The 23,824-nt window shown below is 41.1% G+C and overlaps 2 protein-coding genes across 4 annotated transcripts in view; one reads left to right on the plus strand and one right to left on the minus strand.

Moving 5' to 3' along the window:
• Positions 1–23,824, plus strand: part of tp53i13 (tumor protein p53 inducible protein 13) — a 400,199-nt gene that overhangs the window by 139,051 nt on the left and 237,324 nt on the right. The gene's annotated exons all lie outside the window — the stretch shown is intronic.
• blmh (bleomycin hydrolase) lies at positions 531–22,937 on the minus strand. Of its 3 annotated transcripts, none has more exons than XM_061781338.1 (12): positions 22,770–22,936; positions 19,480–19,677; positions 17,431–17,540; positions 17,160–17,301; positions 15,753–15,841; positions 15,576–15,668; positions 11,527–11,682; positions 11,280–11,438; positions 11,143–11,210; positions 9,662–9,779; positions 9,315–9,381; positions 531–4,122 (listed from the first exon to the last, which is right to left on the minus strand). In XM_061781338.1, the coding sequence occupies exons 1-12, from the start codon at positions 22,777–22,779 to the stop codon at positions 3,974–3,976; spliced, it is 1,359 nt and encodes a 452-aa protein (XP_061637322.1). In that variant the 5' UTR covers positions 22,780–22,936; the 3' UTR covers positions 531–3,973. The 3 variants fall into 3 exon arrangements, with proteins under 3 accessions (XP_061637322.1, XP_061637323.1, XP_061637321.1); XM_061781339.1 differs by lacking the exon at positions 531–4,122 and adding an exon at positions 4,131–5,569; XM_061781337.1 differs by lacking the exon at positions 531–4,122 and adding an exon at positions 7,375–8,503 and having other exon boundaries at positions 22,770–22,937.

Genomic DNA, 23,824 nt, shown 5'->3' on the forward strand with positions numbered 1-23,824 from the left:
AGTATTTATAAATTGTTACTTCCCACCATCACATTTGTTTATTTATTCCTACCATTTCTCAAGTATGATCTTAAGTTCCCCTCACAAGATTACTTAAGTATCTGCTCATTTATCTAAAGGTCAGTGGGAGTTCAGAGGTCATGCGCCATTCCAGCACTGCGGTATGCTTGCGTAAGATGCTCTGGACTGGCACTTGACACAAAATGAGTTGAAATAAATGTGTCTTGACAGAAATCTGTTTCCTGCTTTTGGCATATCTGAGATGGGCAGACATTTGGGAATACACCCAAAATAAACATATGATATTAATACTATAATATGCATGAACGCTCACATTTAGCTTGTTGGTCTTGTTTTTATTGGCACGGCGCGGCTGTGGAGGGAAGATTATGCAAGTACAAATTGCAGGGAGGATTAAAGACGAGTTTATGTACACCACCAATTTGACTGAATTTATTGAACTCTTCAATTACGTTTTGACACTTATGAAGCCTAAATCATTTTTGAAAGAAAGGACACAAGCCAAGTAGTCTGTTAAAAACTGAAATATTTATTTTTTTATCTAGAACACTGGCATGTTTTCAAATGTGAAGGATATACAGTGGATATAAAAAGTCTACACACCGCTGTTTAAATGCCAGGGCCTTCAATTATCAAGCTTGCGTAGAAAATATTCTAAATTCCCTCGTAGGACTGACATTTAAAATGTGTATAATTACTAAAACATCTATTTATCAAATGTGCGGACACGTCCTACGCACAACAGTAAGTAATGTGTCTTGATACAACGCACCTGTTCTAAACTGCCATGCTTGCACATGTCCTGCCATGGAACAATGAGTCCCTGCAATTTATCTTAACTGACTACAGATATCGTAATCTTCCGATATATTTGTTTTTTAGGTTTTTACTTCGCGGTCCCGCTATATTGCAGATTTTTATTGCAGTTCTTACTCTCTTTTACACTATTTGTACGATATTATTCTTATCCATTGCTCTTGCACTCAATATATTATGAGTTTAGGCCTGCGACCATAGCAAATATTTTAGAATATATTTTCCCATAAACTTCCATGATAAACGATAGAATTGTTGATGTTTTTTAATACCACTGATATAATGATATTAAAGCATAATAAAGAATTGTATGCATATTATAAATTCTGCTATGGTAATTAAACATATGAGCACAACCGCATAATGTTCTCTCATAACAGTAAATAAAGACTCAGGCTCTCTTCACAAAAATTGCACTTAAACATTTGGCACAGAGCTACAGAGGGTTATTTACCCGATAAATAGGACCCCCCCCCCCCAAAAAAGGCTTGTAAATTTGATACAACACATAGAAGTGTTTTTAAAAAGCCTGCCAAATTTGAATAAAAAAATAAATAAAAATAAAATAAATAAAAAAATACAATCCCAAATAAGGCTCTGAAATCATGAAAAATAAGGGCCACCTTCGAGCTGGGGGACTGTGTGGGCGTGTCCACTGAAGGCGATGGAGACAAGCCCTTCACGTGTCAATCAAATACGTTCACTGTAGTCAACTACTGCGGTTATGGCTGATAAACAGTTCCAGTTATGGTTGATAAACAGTTAACAGTCCTGTGTATATATTAACTGGGGACTAACACGCACAACAACTCCAAGTGCCTACTGACGTTTTAAATGACCTCGACGCGCTTGAGAGCCTATTAGCGGCAAATACGAACTAGCCTAGCCGCTAATAGCAAGCCACTTCGCAGTGGAGCTGCCCAGCGTGTCGTTGGCTCATGTCACCACAACAGTGAGAATTTATCAAGTCCGGAAAAAAACCAAAAACGATTGTGTCCATTTTATTTATCGAACTATAAATCCATATTGAAATGATCACGACAGTCCTATCGATCGCAACTGGATTGTTCTGGTTGTCATGGAAGACATTTTGCCTCTCATCTGACTAGGCTTCATCAGACGCGATCGATTCAATGCCCAGAATCAGCCATCCTCAACAGGCTCGACAGCCCCTTCTTGGAGGCGCACATCCAAGAGAGCTATTCTGTAGAATGAATGAATGAATCATGCATTCCTTCAGGCGATGTGGATCATAGATTATTTGTGCATTGATTGAATGAAATCCTTTCCCATTAGCTGAATTCATTGTGGGATGGTACTTTAAATGAATTGTGGGTGCAACCTGCTCCATGTTTGGGGAAACCCATGCTTAACTTCATTTTATTGGTGATCTCTGTATGGGAACTGGCACGGCATGTTTTGACTTAGTGTTGGTTGCAAAATGCCGCATGTCTCTAATCTAAAATGTCCCAGTGGCCAAAAATTCCAGGGACAGGAGCTGGATGTGCACTTGAATGGCTTTGGTGACCCTCTTAGTGCCTTATTTTTGTAGTTTCACTATTGTACCACAAGATTTTGTTTACACACATGGTCAGCAATATGCATAAATTTACGCATGTCCCCACGCACAAGTACAACTTGATAAATCACATACTTTGCGCGAGAATGTTTGTACGCTCGCTTCATAAATAAGGCCCTATGTTTTTGTGATACAAAAACAATTAGACCAAGATAAATCATTTAAAAACATTTTTCAGCCTTAAAAAAAAAAACAATTTAAAAAAAAAATAATTCTAAAAATAATACTCAAACATTTTAAAGCGGGACAGTAAAAATCAACAACTGAAATACTGTGGTTGCACAAGTGTTCACAACCTCATAACTGGGGATGTTCCTGTGGTCAGAATTAACAAATCGCTTTCAAACTCATGTTAAATGGGGCTCAGCAAATTAAAAATTGTAATTTAAGTGCCTCTGATTAACCCCAGATAACTTCAGATGTTCTAAAAGACTTTTCCTTACATTTTTAGTCACGTCTTACTGCACATGGTCCACAGAGAGATTCCACAGCAAGACAGGGATCTCATTGTTCAAAGATATCAGTCAGAAATGGTTAAAAATAATTTCCAAAGCATTAAATATACCATGAAATACAGTGAGGACACTCAAGTGGAGAAAATATGGCACAAGCGACATTACCGAGATAAGGACGTCCCGCCAAAATTTATGAAAGGAAGCGAAGAAATCTTGTCAGGGAGGCTGCCAAGAGGCCAGCAGCTGCATTGACGGAGCTCCAGAAATTTCTGGCATGTACTGGCAATTCAGTGCATGTGATAATCTTCCATCTTCTTCATATAGCTGGGTTATGGGGTAGGGTGGTTACAAAAAATAAATAAATAAATCCAGGGCCGGTGGCATTTCGCTAAAAGAAAAACTTCAAATCTCACAAATCCAAGTTATGGTCCAATGAAATCAAGGTTGAACTTTTTGGCAATGTTTGGCACAAACAACACTCCTCCTTACCAAAAGAACACCATAATGACAGTGAATCATATTGGTGACAGCCTCATGGTTTGGGGCAGTTTTTCTTCAGTTGGAACTGGGGCCTTAGTCAAGGTGGAGGGATTTATTAAATGAGGCCTTAGGCACAGTGGAGGGATTTATTAACGGTTTCAAATCCATAATAAAGTCAGAGTTAGCACAAAACCTTCAGGCTTCTGCTAAAAAGCAAAAATGAAAATCTGATACAACAGTGGAATTTTATTTGGCGTTAATGAGAGGAACTTTAAATGTCTGAGTGTGATTGGTTAATTCTGAAGCAAGCCACATCCCCATTTACTATATGAGGGTGTGCAGACTTGTGCGACCACATTAGCTCAGTTATTTAAAAGATTTATTATTAATTTTTTTTTATTTTTTTATTATTATTTTTTTTTTTACACAATTGGGTTTTACAGGTTATAGGTCACAATAGTGGAAAAAGTTAAAATGCTTTATCTTGGTCACAGCAATTTTGAATGATAAAACCTGGCATTTGAACAGGGGTGTGTAGACGTTATATATCCAATACATCTGAGGTAAAAGCAGAGGAGCAAGAGGGTGGAGAGGTCGAGGTTAAAAACATGGGTGTCCACACTTAGGCCAGAGAGCCCATCGGGTCCCAGGCAGGAAGTAAAACAGGCTCTTGAATCATTACCTCCAGCACATCAGGAGAGAGGAACTTCTTGTCTACCACTACTTCGTACACATACTCTGAGAACCACTCATCTGTCATGATAAGGTAACCTGCAAGGAAACAGAAACAAATGATCAGCTAAATAGGGTATGTTTAATTATGAGTTGGGTCTCTCCTATGGGCATTTTCTCAGCTCTGTGATAAGCTACCCTGTTTCTTTTATAAGGGTGGAAAATAGCTTCAACTTTACAGTTTTGTGCATAGACCTCCTCCAAAGTTTAACGGTTAACAAAAGTTGAAGAAGAATTTGGGGGCCTGACCACCTTGCGCGCTGAAATGGGCAGCGTGCGCACTGACCAGAACATACATCAGTAAATGGCAATGAATGGCCTGTATTGTTATGCCACAGAAACACAAAAGACAGTTCATTACAAGTGCAACATAAACATCTTCAATTTCAAATCATCATTCAAATAAAACAACATATCACAAATCATGTGTGCTACACTACGGATGATGCAAGATGACAGTTTTTTTGGGTGCGTTGAGGTGCAGTCGTTTGTGTACAAATAGAAGAGTAGCGGAGTGCGGACGCATCCTTGGGGGGCCCAGTGCTGATGGTGCATGTGGATGAGGAAGTGTCCCCCAGTCTCACTTGCTGTGTCCTGCCAGTCAGAAGCTGTAAATCCACCGGCAGATGGTCGCTTGTAATTGGTTACCGATTGTAATCCACCCCAGATTGACACAGTCGTTAGCAGTAAACTGGTTTTCCATCTTTTCTGCATTTTTCTTTGCGATGTTAATTTCCTTTGTCAGCTGGTTTCTGGCCCGATTGTACCGGGCTCTGTCCCTACTCCGATAGGTGTCCTCTTTAGCCTGGCGAAGTTGGCGAAGTTTGGCACTGAACCACAGCTTGGTGTTATTGAACATGCGAAATGTTTATGTTGGTGAATACACATCTTCACAGAAACTGATGTAGGATTTAACACTGTAGGTATATTCATCCAGGCTGCCAGTTGAAGTTTCAAAGACACTCTAATCTGTGCAGTCTAAACAGTCGTGAAGTTTCATTTTTGCTTCACTGGTCCACTTCTTCACTGTTTTCACCACAGGCTGCGCACATTTAAGTTTGCGCCTGTACGTTGGTTTTATGTGAATTATATATATTGTATACATGTAAAACACTGGCAAGTATAAATGAAGCAAACTCGTGCGGCGAATAGAATGAAATACATTTCAAAAACAGCGACTCCTAGTCTGGCCTGCAGTCTGTGTTGAGCTCTGTGACGTCGGTACACCATTTTTCGTTGAGATAGAAGACAAGGGTGGCCGAATGTCCGAAATTTTTACTGCTCTTTGTGAGAAGATGAAGCTCTTCCATTTTGTTGGGTAGACAGCGTAGATGTACGAGGTGAATCGACGTGAGCAGCATTCGGAATCCTCTCTGTCGGAGCTTAATTTGCACTCCAGCTCACTTTCCTCTGTGGTGTTGTCTTCGCTTCCTCCATGCTCCATTGGCTGCAGCTGCTCAGCCGGTCAGTAACTCTTGAGAAAAAACTGTGGATTTGTGAAAGTTGGTGAAAGAAAGTCCGGCGCATACTCCCTACTGCTTAGCAAGTCTTCCCTTGTGTAAGTAAGTCACGTAATATCTCTAAAGACAAACGACATTAGTTAGCAGTCTACTTTTTGGTTCATGATAAACATTAGGATTAGGTGGAGTGCCACGAAGAAATCGGTGCTAATTCGAGTTTGTTAATGAGTGTGTGTTTAAAACAAACAAACACAGAGTCAGAATTTTCAGAATCGAATGAAAAGGAATCAAAAGAATAACATACTACGACAAGATAATACCCTGCCATATTTACTTCCTTTGTTTTACGACCGCCATTTTGAATTACTATGCATGCGCTTATGCACAGTCGTAGTTCCAAGTCCTGTAGTTTATCATGAATCATAGATGCACGTAGCCATCTCCCCCAAGACAATCTCCATGGAACGAGGCATCTGATTTGCCGTGCCCGAAGAGCTGCACGGATGTTCATGACTGCGAGCACGGCAGATTAATTGGATAAAGTTATGCAGAATTCAATCAAGATGTCGTGCAGATGATTGATGAGAGCTAGTGAGATACCACTAACTAGCTGCTAAGCTAACTAGCTGGCATAGTTGAAGTAGATGTTGCCAGCCAGGGTGAATTTACACTGGTGCAAAACAGATCACAGCCACGTTGCAGAGAGGGATCCTGGTTATAAAGTAACCCATTTTAAACTAAAAAGAAGCGTTTTGGCAACAGCTTTTTTCTGAGGTTTATATATAAAAAAAAGCATAATACTCATGCTTCCTTGAAACTTGATGAATCCCAAGGTCAAGATGTGAGACCCTGATGGAGAGGCTTTTGTTCAATTTGTTTTCTCTCATTCACCCTCATGTTCAGAGCTGAGAATCCCACACACAGTCAAGTTATCAAAGAACATTGTAGTTCAAAACAACACATCAGGGTATTGTGTGTGTTTCTTATGAGTGTTCATCCAAGTACGCAAATCTAGTTGGCACATTGCCTTGGTTGTCCTCAATGTGAACCCGTGTGTTGGGTGGCATACCGGTAGTGCGGTGTGTGCTGGATGTCATTATTTGTTTTGAGGGAAATACCGACTGTCTACTCTCAAAGCAGAGGAAAACCCATGCAGGCACGGGGAGAACATGCAAACGCCACACAGGCGGGACCGGGATTTGAACCCCGGTCCTCAGAACTGTGAGGCCTGTGTGCTAACCAGTCGTCCACCGTGCCGCCACGAACCAACCACTTGCATGGACAAATCTTTCATTAACATGCACATCAATATGTTGGTGCTTTCTTTTTCACTTCAAAAAGACAGAAGGTGAAAACCACGCAAAATTAGAGCATAATTTGGTGTGAGACACTAATAAACAACAAATGAAGCCATGACAAGGAAACTTTTTCTTTAGAGGAGACCATTCATTCATCTTCCATTTCGCTTATCCTCACTAGGGTCGGGGCATGCTGGAGCCTATCCCAGCTATCTTCGGGCGAGAGGTGGGGTACACCCCGAACTGGTCGCCAGCCAATCGCAGTAGATGAGACCAAAGGCAGCCAAAAAAAAGAAAGAAAACAAAACAGGAGACTATGGAGTAAAATACTGCAGCACAAAAACAGTCAGCTAATAATTACAAGATTTTTCGTAATATCTGGCTGAGCATATATATATATATATATATATATATATATATTTAAAAAAATTTATACTAAAAATAGCACCTTGTCCAACCCTATTTTGCTAGTGCTTAAAGTCAGAACAGAAGTGTTGCAGTGCCAAGCTTGTGTTGGAAAAGCAGCCATTAGTTCTACACAGTAGGTTGTGATAATGTTCGCCACCTTCTATGGATCAGTTATTACAATGTTAAATGGCCCAAAAAGAAAACAATATTTTGCATCTCTACCAAAATGTATTCTAGGTTTCATGGAAATTTGAGTTATGAACATAACATCAACTTAGAAAGCACATTGACAACCTTCCCAGAGGGCTAGCTGCTAAGGCTAAGAACATAATTTATATGTTGTTCTATCAGTTCTGTTAGGTGAACGGATCAGGTCCATATAGCTTGTATGAGGAAATCAGAAGGCAGTATTGGTTTCTCTATCATATGTAAAATGGACATGCAGTAAAGTTACTCAGCCCATATGAGGCTAGAGACCCATGTAATTGAAAATGATTACAAAAACAACACACGTTGCCAAGCTTTGGGATCAAACTATGCAAAAGTATAAGCAATTGCAGATGTGAGAGTTTTCATATGGAGGACACACAAAGTTGAAGTTCTCCTGAGAGACTTTTCATTCAGGCTTAGAGAGAGTATTAAAAGGCCTAAAGGGAGATGTCAACTTCATAAATTCATTCTTTGACTCTCTTCCAAAATCAGCTCTCATCTACATGCCTTTGCTTTTCATATCCCCTCGATGGATTCTACCTGTAGTTTGTGGCCAGTCCTGGTCTTTTCCATGTATTTCACATTCATATTCTGACCCGATAACCTTTATACATCTGTTTTCCCTGTCAGCTTTCGTCAGCAAAACAGGCCCCCAGGTTCCCAAAAGAACAACACTTCCCTCAAACATTTGTTGTCAAAGCTTTATTAATTTGGCTCCCAAAAGGCTGGAGTGCTTGCCTTTTCTCATTTGCTGGGGTTCATGAATGCTCATGTTATCCCAGTCACTGGTTTGTGGGTTCAGACACATCTTGTGAAAGGGTCTCTTTCGCACTCACTGTACATAGTGCTGCGCTGTATGTGTGTATTGCCTGATGACACGTGAAAGAAATTCTCTCCTACAAATTTGCAGTGGAATGCCGAGCCGAGGAACAAAGAGGATGACGGGATCACAGGAAGATAAACCACCAGGATGAAAGGATGGACAAAATAACAACTGCAGACAGTAAAGTCTGGTACGGTGGTCAGAACTTTCTGAAGAAGTATCTGGGATTACATAAAAGCATAATGACATCAGATCATGATAAACTTGGTATCCAGGCTAAATCTGAATACAATGCTTGACTTTAACTAGGGATTTACAGCTGGAAAAACATCATTTACAAAATTTTTAGTCACTGTAAATGCACCACTAACAAGCATGTTGAAAGTTTGCGCCCCCGCACTTCTCACTTTTGTTTAATTTAACCCAAACATGACAATAAATGTTTATTATGAGAAACCGCAGGTGAGATAATGTGACAAAAGAGGGAGAAATGTCTTTGCTAAGAGAACATGGCTTTCAATAACAAAATTGGTCAACTACACAAATTTAAATATATATTTTTTAAATACTATGAAGATTCCATTACATTTAAACGCCAAAGTAATCTGTTGTCCAATGTGAGGAATTTCATTAATTACAAATAAATTCATGATTGTATTCCTTATTCAGCAGAGGTGAACTCAATTTCAGAAAGAATTATTTAACGGTATGGTGCTTCTATTTTTTTTAGGAAGCAAAATGGGCTCAGCAGGTACTTCTCCAATGTCCATATGTGAACAACAGTCCCTGTGAACTGAGATGATTACATCTAAAATCTATTAATGTTTTGTTGTCATTTTGTGGGAGCTTTTAATGTGTCTTAAGTGGATGACACAGTCAGTAATTAAGTGGTGAATGGCGTCTATTTGGAAGGCAATTGTGGAAATAGTATATTTAACAGGTTCTAAATAAATAAATAAATAAATAAATGAAAACAAACAAACAAACAAACAAAAAACAAAAAAAGACCAAAGTAGTAAGAGTCTTGTCTACCTTTGTTCCCACGGTCATCTCCCCAGGAATTTTCCACTCTCCACTTTTTATAGCCCTCTTTTCCATCCTGAGAAAATCACGTAGAAAAGACAATGAAGAGATTAGCTGTAAATAGAGGGCACATGAAACAAAGCGTCCTGACAGCTGATGTCACTTAGAGGCGGGATATTGACAGCACCATGGATAAACTCAGCCAATCAACAAACGGTAAAGTTGGATCCAATAAACCCTGAGTAAATGACTATGCATCTTTCTACTGTTGCTTTTGCCCACGTCAAGCTGTATCTCGTATGGACCTTCTCCAGAATGGACACCCTCACCTATCCTATGCGTTTGTGTGTGCCTACCTTGTCCGTAACAGCAGTGAGGATCATGGCGTGGGTCATGAGAGAGTCTCCACATACCAGGCGCTGTGCCTTAGTGAGGTTCTTCACTGAAACTCCAAACACCAGCTCATGGTTGAAGCTGCATGTACATAAGAAGAAATTTAACAATGATGGCCTACAATCTTCAAAATAAAACACGTTGTGATCCGTTTAACTTGGCCATTTCGCTCATAAAAATAAATACACTAAACTCCCACATATTTGCAAATTATCCTATCCTCCATTATTCACTGAAAAACTCACCCGTTCAATGTTGTTGTGTTGGACCAAAACAATACAAGTATTGTTTTGCCACCTCATTGTGGCATTTCTGCGCCAACGAACTATGTTGAAGTGAGTTGAGGAGTTTCATTTAGACAAAAGCAGTGCTTTTCCGCCATCTTGTGGCATGTATAGGCAATTATAAACAAACTATAAATTACTTGCAGATTTTCAGTGCTTCCTGCAGGGCTTGGTTCCCATCCCTTGCAAATAGTGGGGGTTACCGTACAGGTGGTCCTCAGTTTAAGATGGGGCCGACATACAACACTTCAAAGCATAAGAATATGTTTTCGCGTGGCAAAAGGAGGCATGCTCAGTTACTACTGTTAAATTTTTAATTTGAGTGGTTTATATTTAAGGCCTAGAAGTGCTTTTCATACAATGGTTAGGCTACTTTAGAACACAGCTAAGACTGTGACTTGAGTACTAATTTGGATTGACACTGCTGCCATATGAAAGGAATGCCATCATAAACCAAAGACTCCCTGTACATTCTGGTTGAGTACTTAATAGCTAGTTGTCCCGACTCAATCCTAGAATAAGATTCAGTTTAGTAGAGGAAGGGGCCAAGAAGGTGCAACAAATATTAAAACCAAAAACAAAACATGAAGAATGTTCAGATTACACAAAAAAATCACAGATATGTTTTTTCTGGTTTTGACTGACTTCCCAATTGTTATCAACAGCCACAGGAATAAAAGTTGATCTTCTGCATCAGAAATTTAGCACAAGGCAGGCTTGGCTCATTGTGTGGATTTATGCATGGCGCCAGTAACTCAGACAAATGGTGGTGCACATGAAGGGCGAGGATCAGAATTGTTCTGCTGTTCTGTGAGACAGATGCCTCATGAAGATGAGGTCTGGTCTTGTCATGTGAAGCTGCTAAAGTGACGTAGCACAAACACCATTGTGATGCAATGCTGTCAAATTGAGGAAGGCTGGTTTACCGTTATATCTGATTTTCCATGACACTTGATCTTAACATAGTTCAACTGTCAAAAACAATAGTTGTTCACTTTGAAATTTTCAAGTGCATCTGCACTCCTCACATATACCCAGAAAATCAGATGCACCGAGACATATACATACATAAAAAAACAAATATATATATATATATATATATATATTCCTAACACGCGTCTTAGAAACAGAACATTGCGCAGGATCATCATAAAACTCACACATTCACGTCGTTAATGCCCAGCTTGCAGTGGAAATGTTTGTCAACGTCACAGCCAAACCACACAGCCTAAAAGAGAAACGGGAGCCATGTTTAAAACGACAATTAACGGACACATAATGGCTCATTTCAACTTACTTCTCCCTCCTTTATGGAGTCTGCTGCAGCTTTTTTTAGAAGCTGGATTGGTTGATTATTGTAGAGCGTCTGGCGACCTTCAACCATGTTACCTAGGTACTCCACACTGTAAAGCTTCCCGTATGGGTTTTGTGGTCGAGGGTCATTCACAAGGCAGATCTAACGTCAACAAATAAGATTAGAGAGGAAAGAGCTCCCAATAGTTAGTAACTGTACCAAATGATAGTTGTATAATGGTCCCACATACTTTTTCCTGCATGTTGTATTGGGGTTTGACATGCACCCTGTAAAACTCCTGGGGGGTGATGGGTCCCACGCAATGGAAGTTTTTATCCTTGTCCCTGTACTCCCAACAGAAGGTCTCAGGCGGGCTGCCGAGACAAACGCTAACCACCCGGAACACCTTCACAGCAAACACACAATTGGGCCAGTGATTTAGCCACAAAATATCTTTGTAATATAGTGTGACACATGATGCCTATGTGTTCAAGTAGTTCAGTAGCAGAATGTTTTCAAATCCTTTGAATCATATTTTAATCAACCCAAAGGTAAACGTTTCAAACCAGGGGTCTGACAACAAATATACTGTAGTACCATCACTGCTACTAATCCCGTCCAGTTTAGCTCCTTTTCCCTCTCTACACCACTTTGCTCCCTACACTAATTTCTTTAATTTCCCTTTTTGCTTTGGTTTGCTTTTTATACCCCACAACCTTTCCTTATGTCCGTTGTCTGCTGTCCAATAGAATGATTTCCTGTGTGCTAAATAGAACTGTTTGGACTAGGCTGTCTGTTAATCTGGCACTTCTAACCTCTGCTGTAGCTCTCAGGAATTTCCCCTCATGTTTTGCACTTCTCACGTCCTCTTTTTCTCCCCTGCCAGGATTGAATATATGCAACTGACATCCTGAATGATAAAAAGGGACTAAACAATTATTACTTTTTCCACACAGGGCCAGCTAACTTTGATTACCCCCCCCCCCCCTTAATAAATAAAATCACCATTCAAAACATTTACTTTATCAGCAGGGACAGGCTGCGGCTCACCCGCGACCCAAATGAGGATAAGTGGTATCGAAAATGGATGAAGGGGTTTTTGATGAACATTGACTATTTAATTCTTTACATTGTATTCAATTATTTTATTACTGTATGGTTTTATAAAGTACAACACTGTAGCGCAGGGGGTCAGGTCAACCAAGGAACGCATAAGTAGCCTGCGGGCCCGTTTTAAATAGCTCACCAGTGATGAGACTTTGTGATTTTCTAGGACTGTTTTGTAAAAGGGATAATTTGAAATCCTGGAAGAGAGTTCTAGAAATAAAGTGTTGCAAGTTGATATTTATCGGTTTCCCAATTATTGACAGAAATCATTAACATGATCAGTATCTTCACATAAATGCTTATCATTGGGGGATTAAAGTGGTTGATGCTGCTGAATAAATATATAAATCTAATAAATATGATGCGTTTGGTGTGACCAGAGTTAGAAACACAACACAGGGACACATGCACCCCAGTTGCTTGTCAGGCGCGAGTATGTAGGGAAGACGTGATGAAGACCAGGGGACAGCCACTGCCACTACATTGGGAGGGTGGACAGCATTACTTCAATACTTTCCAAAGTAGAACTGACGTGACACTTTGATGTTGTGAAACACTTGCCCTTTGATGCAAATGCAAATTACCCACCCCCCTCCCACCCACACACACACACACACAGACGCGAACAAATGATCCTTGATTAACATCCGCTAAAAAAGAAAAAAACAATACTGTATTGTATTACTTTCACTCATTGAATCCTAAACTATGAAGAAAATAAGCACTGCAAAATGAAGGCTCAACTACTACTGACTACAAATGGCAAAACCTGTTCAATACAGATGTTAACATTGACCTACAATACATGAATACTTCTAGTATGATACTCATCACATGTACTTACTTGTACTACACCCATGCTATCCACTCATTCTTTTAACATGAGCAAATCCTCCACTGCAGCTGGCCTTGAATGAAGAGTGTTTGGAAAAACAAACCACTTCCAGGTGGACTAACAAACACTGACTACCATCGGGCCCTCCTCACCAGACTCGCAACACTGTGTCTGCAACTTTTGCTATTCCTAAAAGTATTTGTGTCTGTGTGTTTAAACAAGCCACAAGCCCACAGCAGAACACACAAAAAACAGGCATCAACAAAGGCTGTTTAACAAGACGATGTGTTGTGAACATGTTTCAATGGGAGACTGATTGACTGACTGCTCACTCACATGAAAATATACACTTGCATGTAAAATGTGGAATGCCACATAAAAAAAAGGCCAAAGGCTTTTAGCAAGTTTTTCATGTTTTTTGTTAAGGTTTTCTCAGATGCACAGTTTTTGAAAATGTATGTCTATTGTCCAACATTAAAAGCCTTGAAAAGCCTTGTAATGAAGCAGAACCACCATCTTCAACATTGTGACTTGCATCTAATGGTGGTGGATGGTGCAGCTGATTCTAATTTGTTTTGTAGTCACTGTATTCCGTTATGATACATAAATATGCATGTGTGCAACTGCTTGCAACAAGTGGGTACCAAATTCCATGATACACATTTTATCCCTCCATTTTCTTACAGCGCTTGGCGTCATTAGATCTAGCGAGTGCACTGGAGCCGATCCCAACTGACTTTCGACAAGCGCCGTTGTACACCCTGGATTGGTCGCCAGCAAATCACAAGGCACATGAAGACAAACAACCATTCACACTCACACCTATGTGCTATTTAGAGTCAATACATATTAATATGCAACCAGTTCAGGGTGCCCGATGTTAGCTGGGATAGGCTCCAGCACGCCCGCGACCCTAGTGAGGAGAAGCGGCTCAGAAAATGGATGGATGGACATATTACTATGGATTCTATTCATTCCATATTGAGTCTATTATTGTTTAGCAATGACGAGCTAAATTCTCATATACTGTATTTTAATAATACTGATAATATTTGGTGTGATGAAGGCATAGTTTAGGATGTCTTCGAGACTGCAAACAAAAACTACTACTCTCGGTGAGCTATTATTTAACAGCCCCCTCTTGTGGTTAAAATGGAGCAATGTTGTGGTGGAGTTCAACCTCCTTTCTTGAGTACATCAATGGCTGCAGTATGCATTCTGCATCATCATCTTATATTAGACAACATGTAGGAGTCTTTTGGAGACAGCATTTACATGTCATGGAAAAAAAAAAGACCCAGGGACACTCGGGTAATAATATGACATGATCCATAGACACAATCTATGCAAGGTCTCCAAGGTCATTTGTTTTGACCCAACAGGAAAAACACCAATGGCAAGCAAGCTAGCCATCCATCAATCCTTTGCTGTCATTAAAAAAAAAACTATTAGGATTATTTCTAAAATGTGTTTGCAGGTTATACAAACAATACAGCTGCCATTTTGAAGCACACATCTTACACAAATCATAAAGCTGTGCTAAGGTAACTGCCATGAACATGGTTAACAAGCAAATCAACTAGCAAGTGAAGTATGGTCAGGGGCTAGGCCATCAGGAAAGTGTATAAAGTGACTTAATCAAAGCGACACGCACAGCGTTTGTATTGAAACATAATCGAAACATCAACGAAAATATCTAAGTGAAATATCGAAGAGATGTGAATAAATAACTAGACTTTACACCGATTTTATCGGGCTGATCGGTAATTAGCATTTTATGCTGATATGCTTTAATGTCATAATTCGCCGAGCTGATCAATGACGTCATTGATCGGCTCCACAAAAGACATTTGTTCTGTCTGTCACTATGCCTCACTGGCATAAATAGAGGAACAAAGATACATTATTTATTGTAAATATATTTTTTTCAGCAATTAAGTACACAAGTATATACAGTAAATGAACAGGTCATTTAAATAGACACATTCCTCCATCTTGTGATCGGATCGGTGATCGGCTTTCGTTTTTTTAAACTCGCTGATCGGTGATCAGCCCCAAAAATCCTGATCGTGTAAAGCCTATAAATAACGGTCATTAAATCATAAAGCATTTTCTATAAAACAGTAGGTGTGCTTTGGCACAGTCAAATGGATGAGAAAAAAGGTGTAGCGTAGCGACTGCCTAAATGGCTAAATGTTTTTTACTATTATCGTTCTGAAGTGTCATTTCTCTCTCATTCACCTTGTACCCGTCTGTCTCTTGGAACTATTCTGGAGACGCCAACCCCAGGCTTCTTAAATTGTATTTGAAATAAAGTGTTCCACACAAAGTATTCAGGTGTCAAAACAAATCGATACCTCCTCTATCATGGTGTCAATGACGTCGGAGATTTCGGATTGAGTTGCGTCACTCTCCACCATGTTCCTCAGTTTGAAGCAGTATTCTCTCAGCTGTGACACACAAACGGTTATGCAGTAAAAGTCAAAGTTGGGTGTCTTAAGCTGAGTGAAATAAATAAGTAGATAAATGCACACCTTGTGATTCAGAATGCCATTCATTCTGCGCGAGGCCTCGGAGCTGTGTGCCTCTGGGAAGCATTTCTTTGGCATGACACCATATTTTTCTAGATAGAGGACAAAATAATCCAATTTTCATATTTATACATTTTAGTACAGCCGGGTGACTACCATATTGTAATTATACACACACATACACACACACAGTCGGTACGGAAAGTATTCAGACCCTCTTAAATTTTTGATTGAAACTAGTCGTCCTGTCCCTGCAGCTGAAAAACACCCCCACAGCATGATGCTGCCACCACCATGCTTCACTGTTGGGACTGTATTAGACAGGTGATGAGCAGTGCCTGGTTTTCTCCACACATACTGCTTAGAATTAAGGCCAAAAGGTTCTATCCTGGTCTCATCAGACCAGAGAATCTTGTTTCTTACCATCTTGGGAGTCCTTCAGGTGTTTTTTAGCGAACTCCATGCAGGCTTTCATTAGTCTTGCACTGAGGAGAGGCTTCCGTCGGGCCACTCTGCCATAAAGCCCCGACTGGTGGAGGGTTGCAGTGATGGGTGACTTTCTAGAACTTTCTCTCATCTCCCGATTGCATCGCTGGAGCTCAGCCGCAGTGATCTTTGGGGTTCTTCTTCACCTCTCTCACCAAGGCTCTTCTCTGCCAATTGCTCAGTTTGGCCAGACGGCGAGCTCTAGGAAGGGTTCTGATCGTCCCAAACGTCTTCCATTTCAGGATTATGGAGGCCACTGTGCTCTTAGGATCCTTAAGTACAGCAGAAATTTTGTTGTAACCTTGGCCAGATCTGTGCCTTGCCACAATTCTGTCTCTGAGCTCTTCAGGCAGTTCCTTTGACCTCATGATTCTCATTCGCTTTGACATGCACTGTGAGCTGTAAGAGCTTATATAGACGGGGTGTGGCTTTCCTAATCAAGTCCAATCAGTATAATCAAACACAGCAGGACTCCAATGAAGGCATAGAACCATCTCAAGGATGATCAGAAGAAATGGACAGCACCCGAGTTAAATATGAGTGTCACAGCAAAGGGTCTGAATACTTATGGCTGTGTGATATTTCAGTTTTTATTTTTTAATAAATCTGCAAAAATTTCAACCATTTCCGTTTTTTTCTGTCAATATGGGGTGCTGTGTGTATATTAATGTGGAAAAAAATGAACTTAAATGATTTTAGCAACTGGCTGCAATATAAAAAAAAAAGTGAAAGACTTAAGGGGGTCTGAATACTTTCCATACCCACTGTGTGTGTCTGTGTATATATAAGTATGTAATGAGTCTAGTTCATTCCCCCAAAAAATATATTATGCTGAATAACTCTGTAAAATTACTAATAACACTGCTGATACAATTTCTTCAATAGTAACTTCTTCATGCTGTGACTATGCGAACTACAACTAACCAATGAGATTGACCAACATATCCCACTGTCCTCCATCATTGGCTGGATTGGAAAGAAGGAATTGTAGCAGGCGTCCGTCCATTGGCTCCTTCCTCTGTGCCGTCTCCACATAGGCATAGAGGAAGAAGTAACACCGCTCAATCTGCCGAGAGGAAAGAGCAGAAAGAACAAAAAGGTGTGCCATAACATAATAATGAAAGTTTACTTAAGTGGCACATTATCCTCTGATTATGTGGTGAAAATAAAAATACATACGCCTCAAAAATCTCACCTTATCCCAGAAAAAGAGATAGGACTGACTAAACTCAAACTCCTCTATGTTAAACTTCTTCATGAAGGGAAGTCGCATGACATTCAGACATGAAAAGATCCAACATCTTCCTGTTGAAGAAGACAATACACAGGCATATTAGTGTGGGTATGACCCTCAAATATAATTCCAACATCATACTGGTACACAAATGTGAGTTACAAGGTCTAATGAAAAATCTACAAAATTAAACACTGCATTATTTGTTACTATACAGTCAAGCCTCTAATGACGCCAACATATCGTGAAATTCATGCATGATTTTCAGCTCATTTATGTGACGGCACCAAAGAAGCGTAGCAGTAACGGGAAGCAGGAAAAGTGTCATGAGGACCGTAGTAATGGAAACTAAGCTTATTGTGACGTCGTGGTGGCATACTACGAAAAGAGGGATATACATCTTTGGCGTGGCTACTCAGAATAGTATGGCAAAGTCGACATGATGCAGAAAGCCATCATAAAAGAAAAATTGAATATCTGTCATGGAGTCAAACTTAGGGGTGAGAACACAATTTGTTTTTATTACAGAACAGTGAACTTTTTTTTTTTTGGTTACTCTTGATTGACAGTAAAAATGTTAAAAAAGCATGATGCAAAAAGTACACTCAGCTTCAGCAATCCTTCCACTCCACATTCCTACAAGCATATACGTCATCAAAGTTAAGGGGGACTAAGTTTAAGTTTTACTATAGTGGTTAACCTTTTTTCCTCACATTTATGATAATATTGCAAAGTTACATGTAACCCCAATTCCAATGAAGTTGGGACGTTGTGTTAAACATGAATAAAAACAGAATATAATGATTTGAAAATCATGTTTGACCTATATTTAATTGAATACACTCCAAAGACAAGATAGTCAATGTTCAAACTGATAAACTTTATTGTTTTAGCAAATAATCATTAACAGAATTTTATGGCTGCAATACGTTCCAAAATGCTGGGACAGGTAGCAAAAAAGACTGAGAAAGTTGAGGACTGCTCATCAAACACCTGTTTGGAACATCCCACAGGTGAACAGGCTCATTGGGAACAGTTGGGTGCCATGACTGGGTATAAAAGGAGCTTTCCTGAATTGTTCAGTCATTCACAAGCAAAGATGGGGCGAGGTTCACATCTTTGTGAACAAGTGTGTGAGAAAATAGTCGAACAGTTTAAGGACAATGTTCCTTAACGTACAATTGGGACGGGGTCATGTTTACCATTGTGTTACATCACCTTTTCTTTTAAAAACATTTAATGAACGTTTGGGAACTGAAGATACTAATTGTGGAAGCTTTGTAGGTGGAATTCTTTCCCGTTCTTGCTTGATCTACGGGCATCCAATGTTTTTTACCCTTGCCGCTTACATGCAGTGATTTTTCCAGATTCTCTGAACCTTTTGATGATATTATGGACTGCAGATGATGAAATCCCTAAATTCCTTGCAATTGTACGTTGAGGAAAATTGTCCTTAAACTGTTCGACTATTTTCTCACACACTTGTTCACAAAGAGGTGAACCTCGCCCCATCTTTGCTTGTGAATGACTGAGCAATTCAGGGAAGCTCCTTTTATACCCAATCATGGCACCCACCTGTTCCCAATTAGCCTGTTCACCTGTGGGATGTTCCAAACAGGTGTTTGATGAGCATTCCTCAACTTTCTCAGTCTTTTTTGCCACCTGTCCCAGCTTTTTTGGAACATATTGCAGCCATAAAATTCTAAGTTAATGATTATTTGCTAAAACAATAAAGTTTATCAGTTTGAACATTAAATATCTTGTCTGTGTAGTGTATTCAATTAAATATAGGTTGAACATGATTTGTAAATAATTGTATTCTGTTTTTATTTATGTTTAAGTCCCAACTTCATTGGAATTGGGGTTGTACATGTTAACATTCCCCCCCCCAAGTTAATAAAGCTTTTATACAGGCCACAGTTTGACGTGGAAGGATTACTGCAACTTCCATTATTTCGAGCTATCTATGTGTATAAATCAAATGCCCAGATAATAGAATGAAATAACTACCTGAGTTTTTTTGGTTAGTGACAGGCTTGCCCTCTGTGGGGATAGCATGCTGAAAGATGTGTACCGTATCCTGGACAGTCTGCCGGTGTAGGCAAACCTCCAGCGGGTCGATGCAGGTTGACACATTCTGGGCTAACAGGTAGCGGGGCTCAGCCTGCAGGCGCTTTAGAAAGGTGGCAACCTTCTCCTGACTGAGACCTGGAGGAGCAGCAAGAGAAGAAGATTTAGTCAAAGAGCAAAACACTCAAAAGAATGATTAAACCACACTTTTTTGGGAGGGGGGGGGGGGGGGGGAGAACTTCACTGCAGCAGTGTTGTATCATTAGAAGGAGATAATTCTCAATATTCCAAAACCCTTGACTCATCTGAACACTTAACGAACGCACACTCGCCACTTAAGGTCTAGTTTATGAGCACTCAAGCACTGAGATATCACAATAATGCTTGGAAAAATTCGAGTCAATACTTATAAATCAACAGCACTCCCTATTTAGTTATGACAAATATCTAGCGCTTCTAATGTCCTAACTCAAGAGATTCTGGTGGACATTTAGATGTATACTGAAGACAATAATAATGGGAGGCTTCTTTAAACAAATGAAAGACAGCCTTTGCAAAGTACGAAACTGTTGTAAACCATCCATCCATCCATCCATTTTCTACCGCTTATCTGGGTCGGGTCGTGGGGGCAGTAGCTTTAGCAGGGACGCCCAGACTTCCATCTCCCCAGCCACTTCATCCAGCTCTTCCGGGGGGATCCCGAGGCGTTCCCAGGCCAGCCGAAGGATGTAGTCTCTCCAGCGTGTCCTGGGTCGTCCCCGGGGTCTCCTCCCGGTGGGACGTGCCCGGAACACCTCACCAGAGAGGCGTCCGGGAGGCATCCGAATCAGATGCCCCAGCCACCTCATCTGGCTCCTCTCAATGCGGAGCAGCGGCTCTACTCTGAGATCTGCCGTCCGGAAGTCTTTCTCCATGGCCTCACCCAACTCCTCCCATACCTGAGTTTTTGCTTCAGCGACCACCAGAGCTGCATTCCGCTTGGCCAGCCGGTACCCATGAGCTGCCTCAGGAGTCCCACAGGCCAAAAAGGCCCAATAGGACTCCTTCAGCTTGACGGCATCCCTCACCGTTGGTGTCCACCAACGGGTTCGGGGATTGCCGCCACGACAGGCACAGACCACCTTACGGCCACAGCTCCGGTCGGCCGCCTCAGCAATGGAGGCGCGGAACATGGTCCACTTGGACTCGATGTCCCCCGCCTCCCCCGGAACATGAGCAAAATTCTGTCGGAGGTGGGAGTTTAAACTCCTTCTGACAGGGGATTCTGCCAGACGTTCCCAGCAGACCCTCACAATACGTTTGGGCCTGCCACATCGGACCGGCATCTTCCCCCACCATCGGAGCCAACTCACCACCAGGTGGTGATCAGTTGACAGCTCCGCCCCTCTCTTCACCCGAGTGTCCAAGACATGCGGCCGCAAGTCCGATGACATGAGCACAAAGTCAATCATCGAACTGCGACCTAGGGTGTCCTGGTGCCAAGTGCACGTGTGGACACCCTTATGCTTGAACACAATCCGTGACGAGCACAAAAGTCCAATAACAGAACACCGCGCGGGTTCTGATTGGGGGGGGCCGTTCCTCCCAATCACGCCCTTCCTGGTCTCACTGTCATTGCCCACGTGAGCATTGAAGTCCCCCAACAGAACAATGGAGTCCCCAGCGGGAGCGCTTTCCAGCACCCCCTCCAAGGACACAAAAAAGGGTGGGTACTCTGAACTGCTGTTTGGTGCATAGGCACAAACAACAGTCAGGACCCGTCCCCCCACCCGAAGGCGGAGGGAGGCTAACCTCTCGTCCACCGGGGTGAACCCCAACGTACAGGCGCCGAGCCCGGGGGCAATAAGTATACCCACACCTGCTCGGCGCCTCTCACCGTGGGCAACTCCAGAGTGGAAGAGAGTCCAACCCCTCTCGAGAGGACTGGTACCAGAGCCCAAGCTGTGTGTGGAGGCAAGTCCGACTACATCTAGTCGGAACTTCTCGACCTCACACACCAGCTCGACCTCCTTCCCTGCCAGAGAGGTGACATTCCACGTCCCTAGAGCCAGCTTCTGTAGCCGGGGATCGGATCGCCAAGGTCCCCGCCTTCGGCCACCGCCCAGCTCACACTGCACCCGACCCCTATGGCCCCTCCCACAGGTGGTGAGCCCATGGGAAGCTGTTGTAAACCGCTGCTTAAAAATAGTACCACTCCAGTAGAATTGTGGTGCAGGGGCTAGTGTAAGACTTTAAAGTGCTGAGGGGCTCTAAGTTGGAGAACACCGAGATAGCCAATGGAAAAGGGAGGGTTTGACAAATACACATTGTGCAGAGCAATTAAACATCGAAGGGAACATTGACTAGTTACGCATGCTGCCAAAAACAATATGTGAAGGTATGAACTGACTCAACAAGTGGTTTGCAATGGCAAGAGGCCAAGCAGAGGTGCAGAGTGACTTGCAACTTTCCAAATACAGGTTTTGCCACTGCCTCCATATTATCTGGACACTTTGATGCCAACCACTTAAGGGATTAAATAAATGTTAGTTTTTTTGTGTCTTTTTTTTGGGGGGGGGGTGTAGCCCGCCTCTCACCCAGAGTTAGTTGGGATAAGTTCCAGCTGACCCTAATGAAGACAAGCACTATAGAAAATAGATGGATAAAATTAAAACCCACACACTGGGATGTGCAAAGGTTCATGCGAGTATAACGTGTGTACAATGCATACGCAAAGCAAGAAAAATACATCTGTGGGTGAGGTGTAAATCCACATGATCTTATAGACAGCCAGAAAATTAAAATTAAATCTAAACTATTCTATTAATTTACTGGAGCCAAGTTAGCAACGACAACAACAAAAACGACTAATGTGTTCTCATGAATGAACTGAATGAACATATTTACAAAACACGAAATAAATGCATTCATTTCACAAATTCACAGATTGACGGCTTCTATAGCACCAACTCCACTAGAAAAACAAAACGCTGAATAATTTCAAGTTTTTGTCATCAACTGTGTCTACTTAAAGGCTGATGTTATTATTGTTATTATTATAATTATTATTATTTTAATGGTATATTCGCCTTAACAATACAAAGCTGTGAATTTAACTAAAACAAAGCCGCCGTGTTTGATGGACAAGCTAGCTCGAGGAATGCTAACTTAGCCGATTAGCTTCCTCAGTGCCATGCTCAAGCTGTCAAGCACTTGGGCACGCAAACGTGACAAAGCAGAAGTAAACCTACCAGCTTCCATATCTTCTCGGACCTTGAAGAGCGTTGTGTGGCTCGTGGAAGAAGAAGAACAAAAATAATCACCCGTTGTTCTTTGTTGACGTTGGTCACCAACAGTATGTCAACGAGAAGGCAGGGTCCACTCGTTTGTGCGCCCCGTTTAGTGTTTGACGTGGAGGTGGGCGGAGTTTAACATGTACGTCGGAGCGCTCGAGTTGGTTCCCCGCCCCATCCTGACACGCCGTTGAGTTACCGCCATTCTTTCAAATCCTGTCAACACAGCCTAGGCCAGTGGTGAAAGAAATCAATGGAAAAAAACCTCGTGTCAATTTGTTTTATTGCAGATCACAGAGGCATTGTTTTCTACATTTGTGCATGGTCATAGTAATATTAAATCAGGGGTGAGCTGGGACAAAAAAATAATAATAATAATCGCCTCGGGCATTTTTAGTTGAGAGTGGGCCTTCAGCACAACACAGCCGACTATGTGTGTTTCCCGAAGGAATGCATTTTACAAGTCTATAATTACTTTGGTGCGGTGTCTTTATGCTATGCAGTATGTGTACTCTCTTTTCTCTCTCCTCAACTGTTACTACAACAGCCTGGCTTGACTAGACACAGAGAGGGAGAGGTTATTACAATTTATGAAGTGGTAACTTGAAAACAATTAAAAACTAAATAAAAAATAAAAAATATTTGAACTTCCTGGGGGGAGAAAAACTTTGCCATTGGGTTCTATTTAGCTCTATTCAGTATGGTAAAAAAAAAAAAAAAAAAAAAAAAGCTATAACATGCATTTGTATCAGGCAAAAACAGGGCTGCTTTACGAACTCGTGCAAAGCAACTCTTACTCTGTTTTGACAGCATTTTACAGTCTTACTCTTATTTAAAGTGGCCATAGCTTTTGCAAAAAAAGATTTTATACTTTTTTTTTTTACTTTTATATTTACATTGCAAAGCTTTTACTTCTCACGTATTTCACATACTTGAGTACTTTTTTAAACATGTTTAATTACATCATGGAGTTGCTACTAATCCAAACTACTTTGCAGCCTTTCAACACAACT

Source organism: Phyllopteryx taeniolatus, chromosome 8 (assembly GCF_024500385.1).
Source record: "Phyllopteryx taeniolatus isolate TA_2022b chromosome 8, UOR_Ptae_1.2, whole genome shotgun sequence".
In the NCBI taxonomy this organism is placed as follows: domain Eukaryota; kingdom Metazoa; phylum Chordata; class Actinopteri; order Syngnathiformes; family Syngnathidae; genus Phyllopteryx; species Phyllopteryx taeniolatus.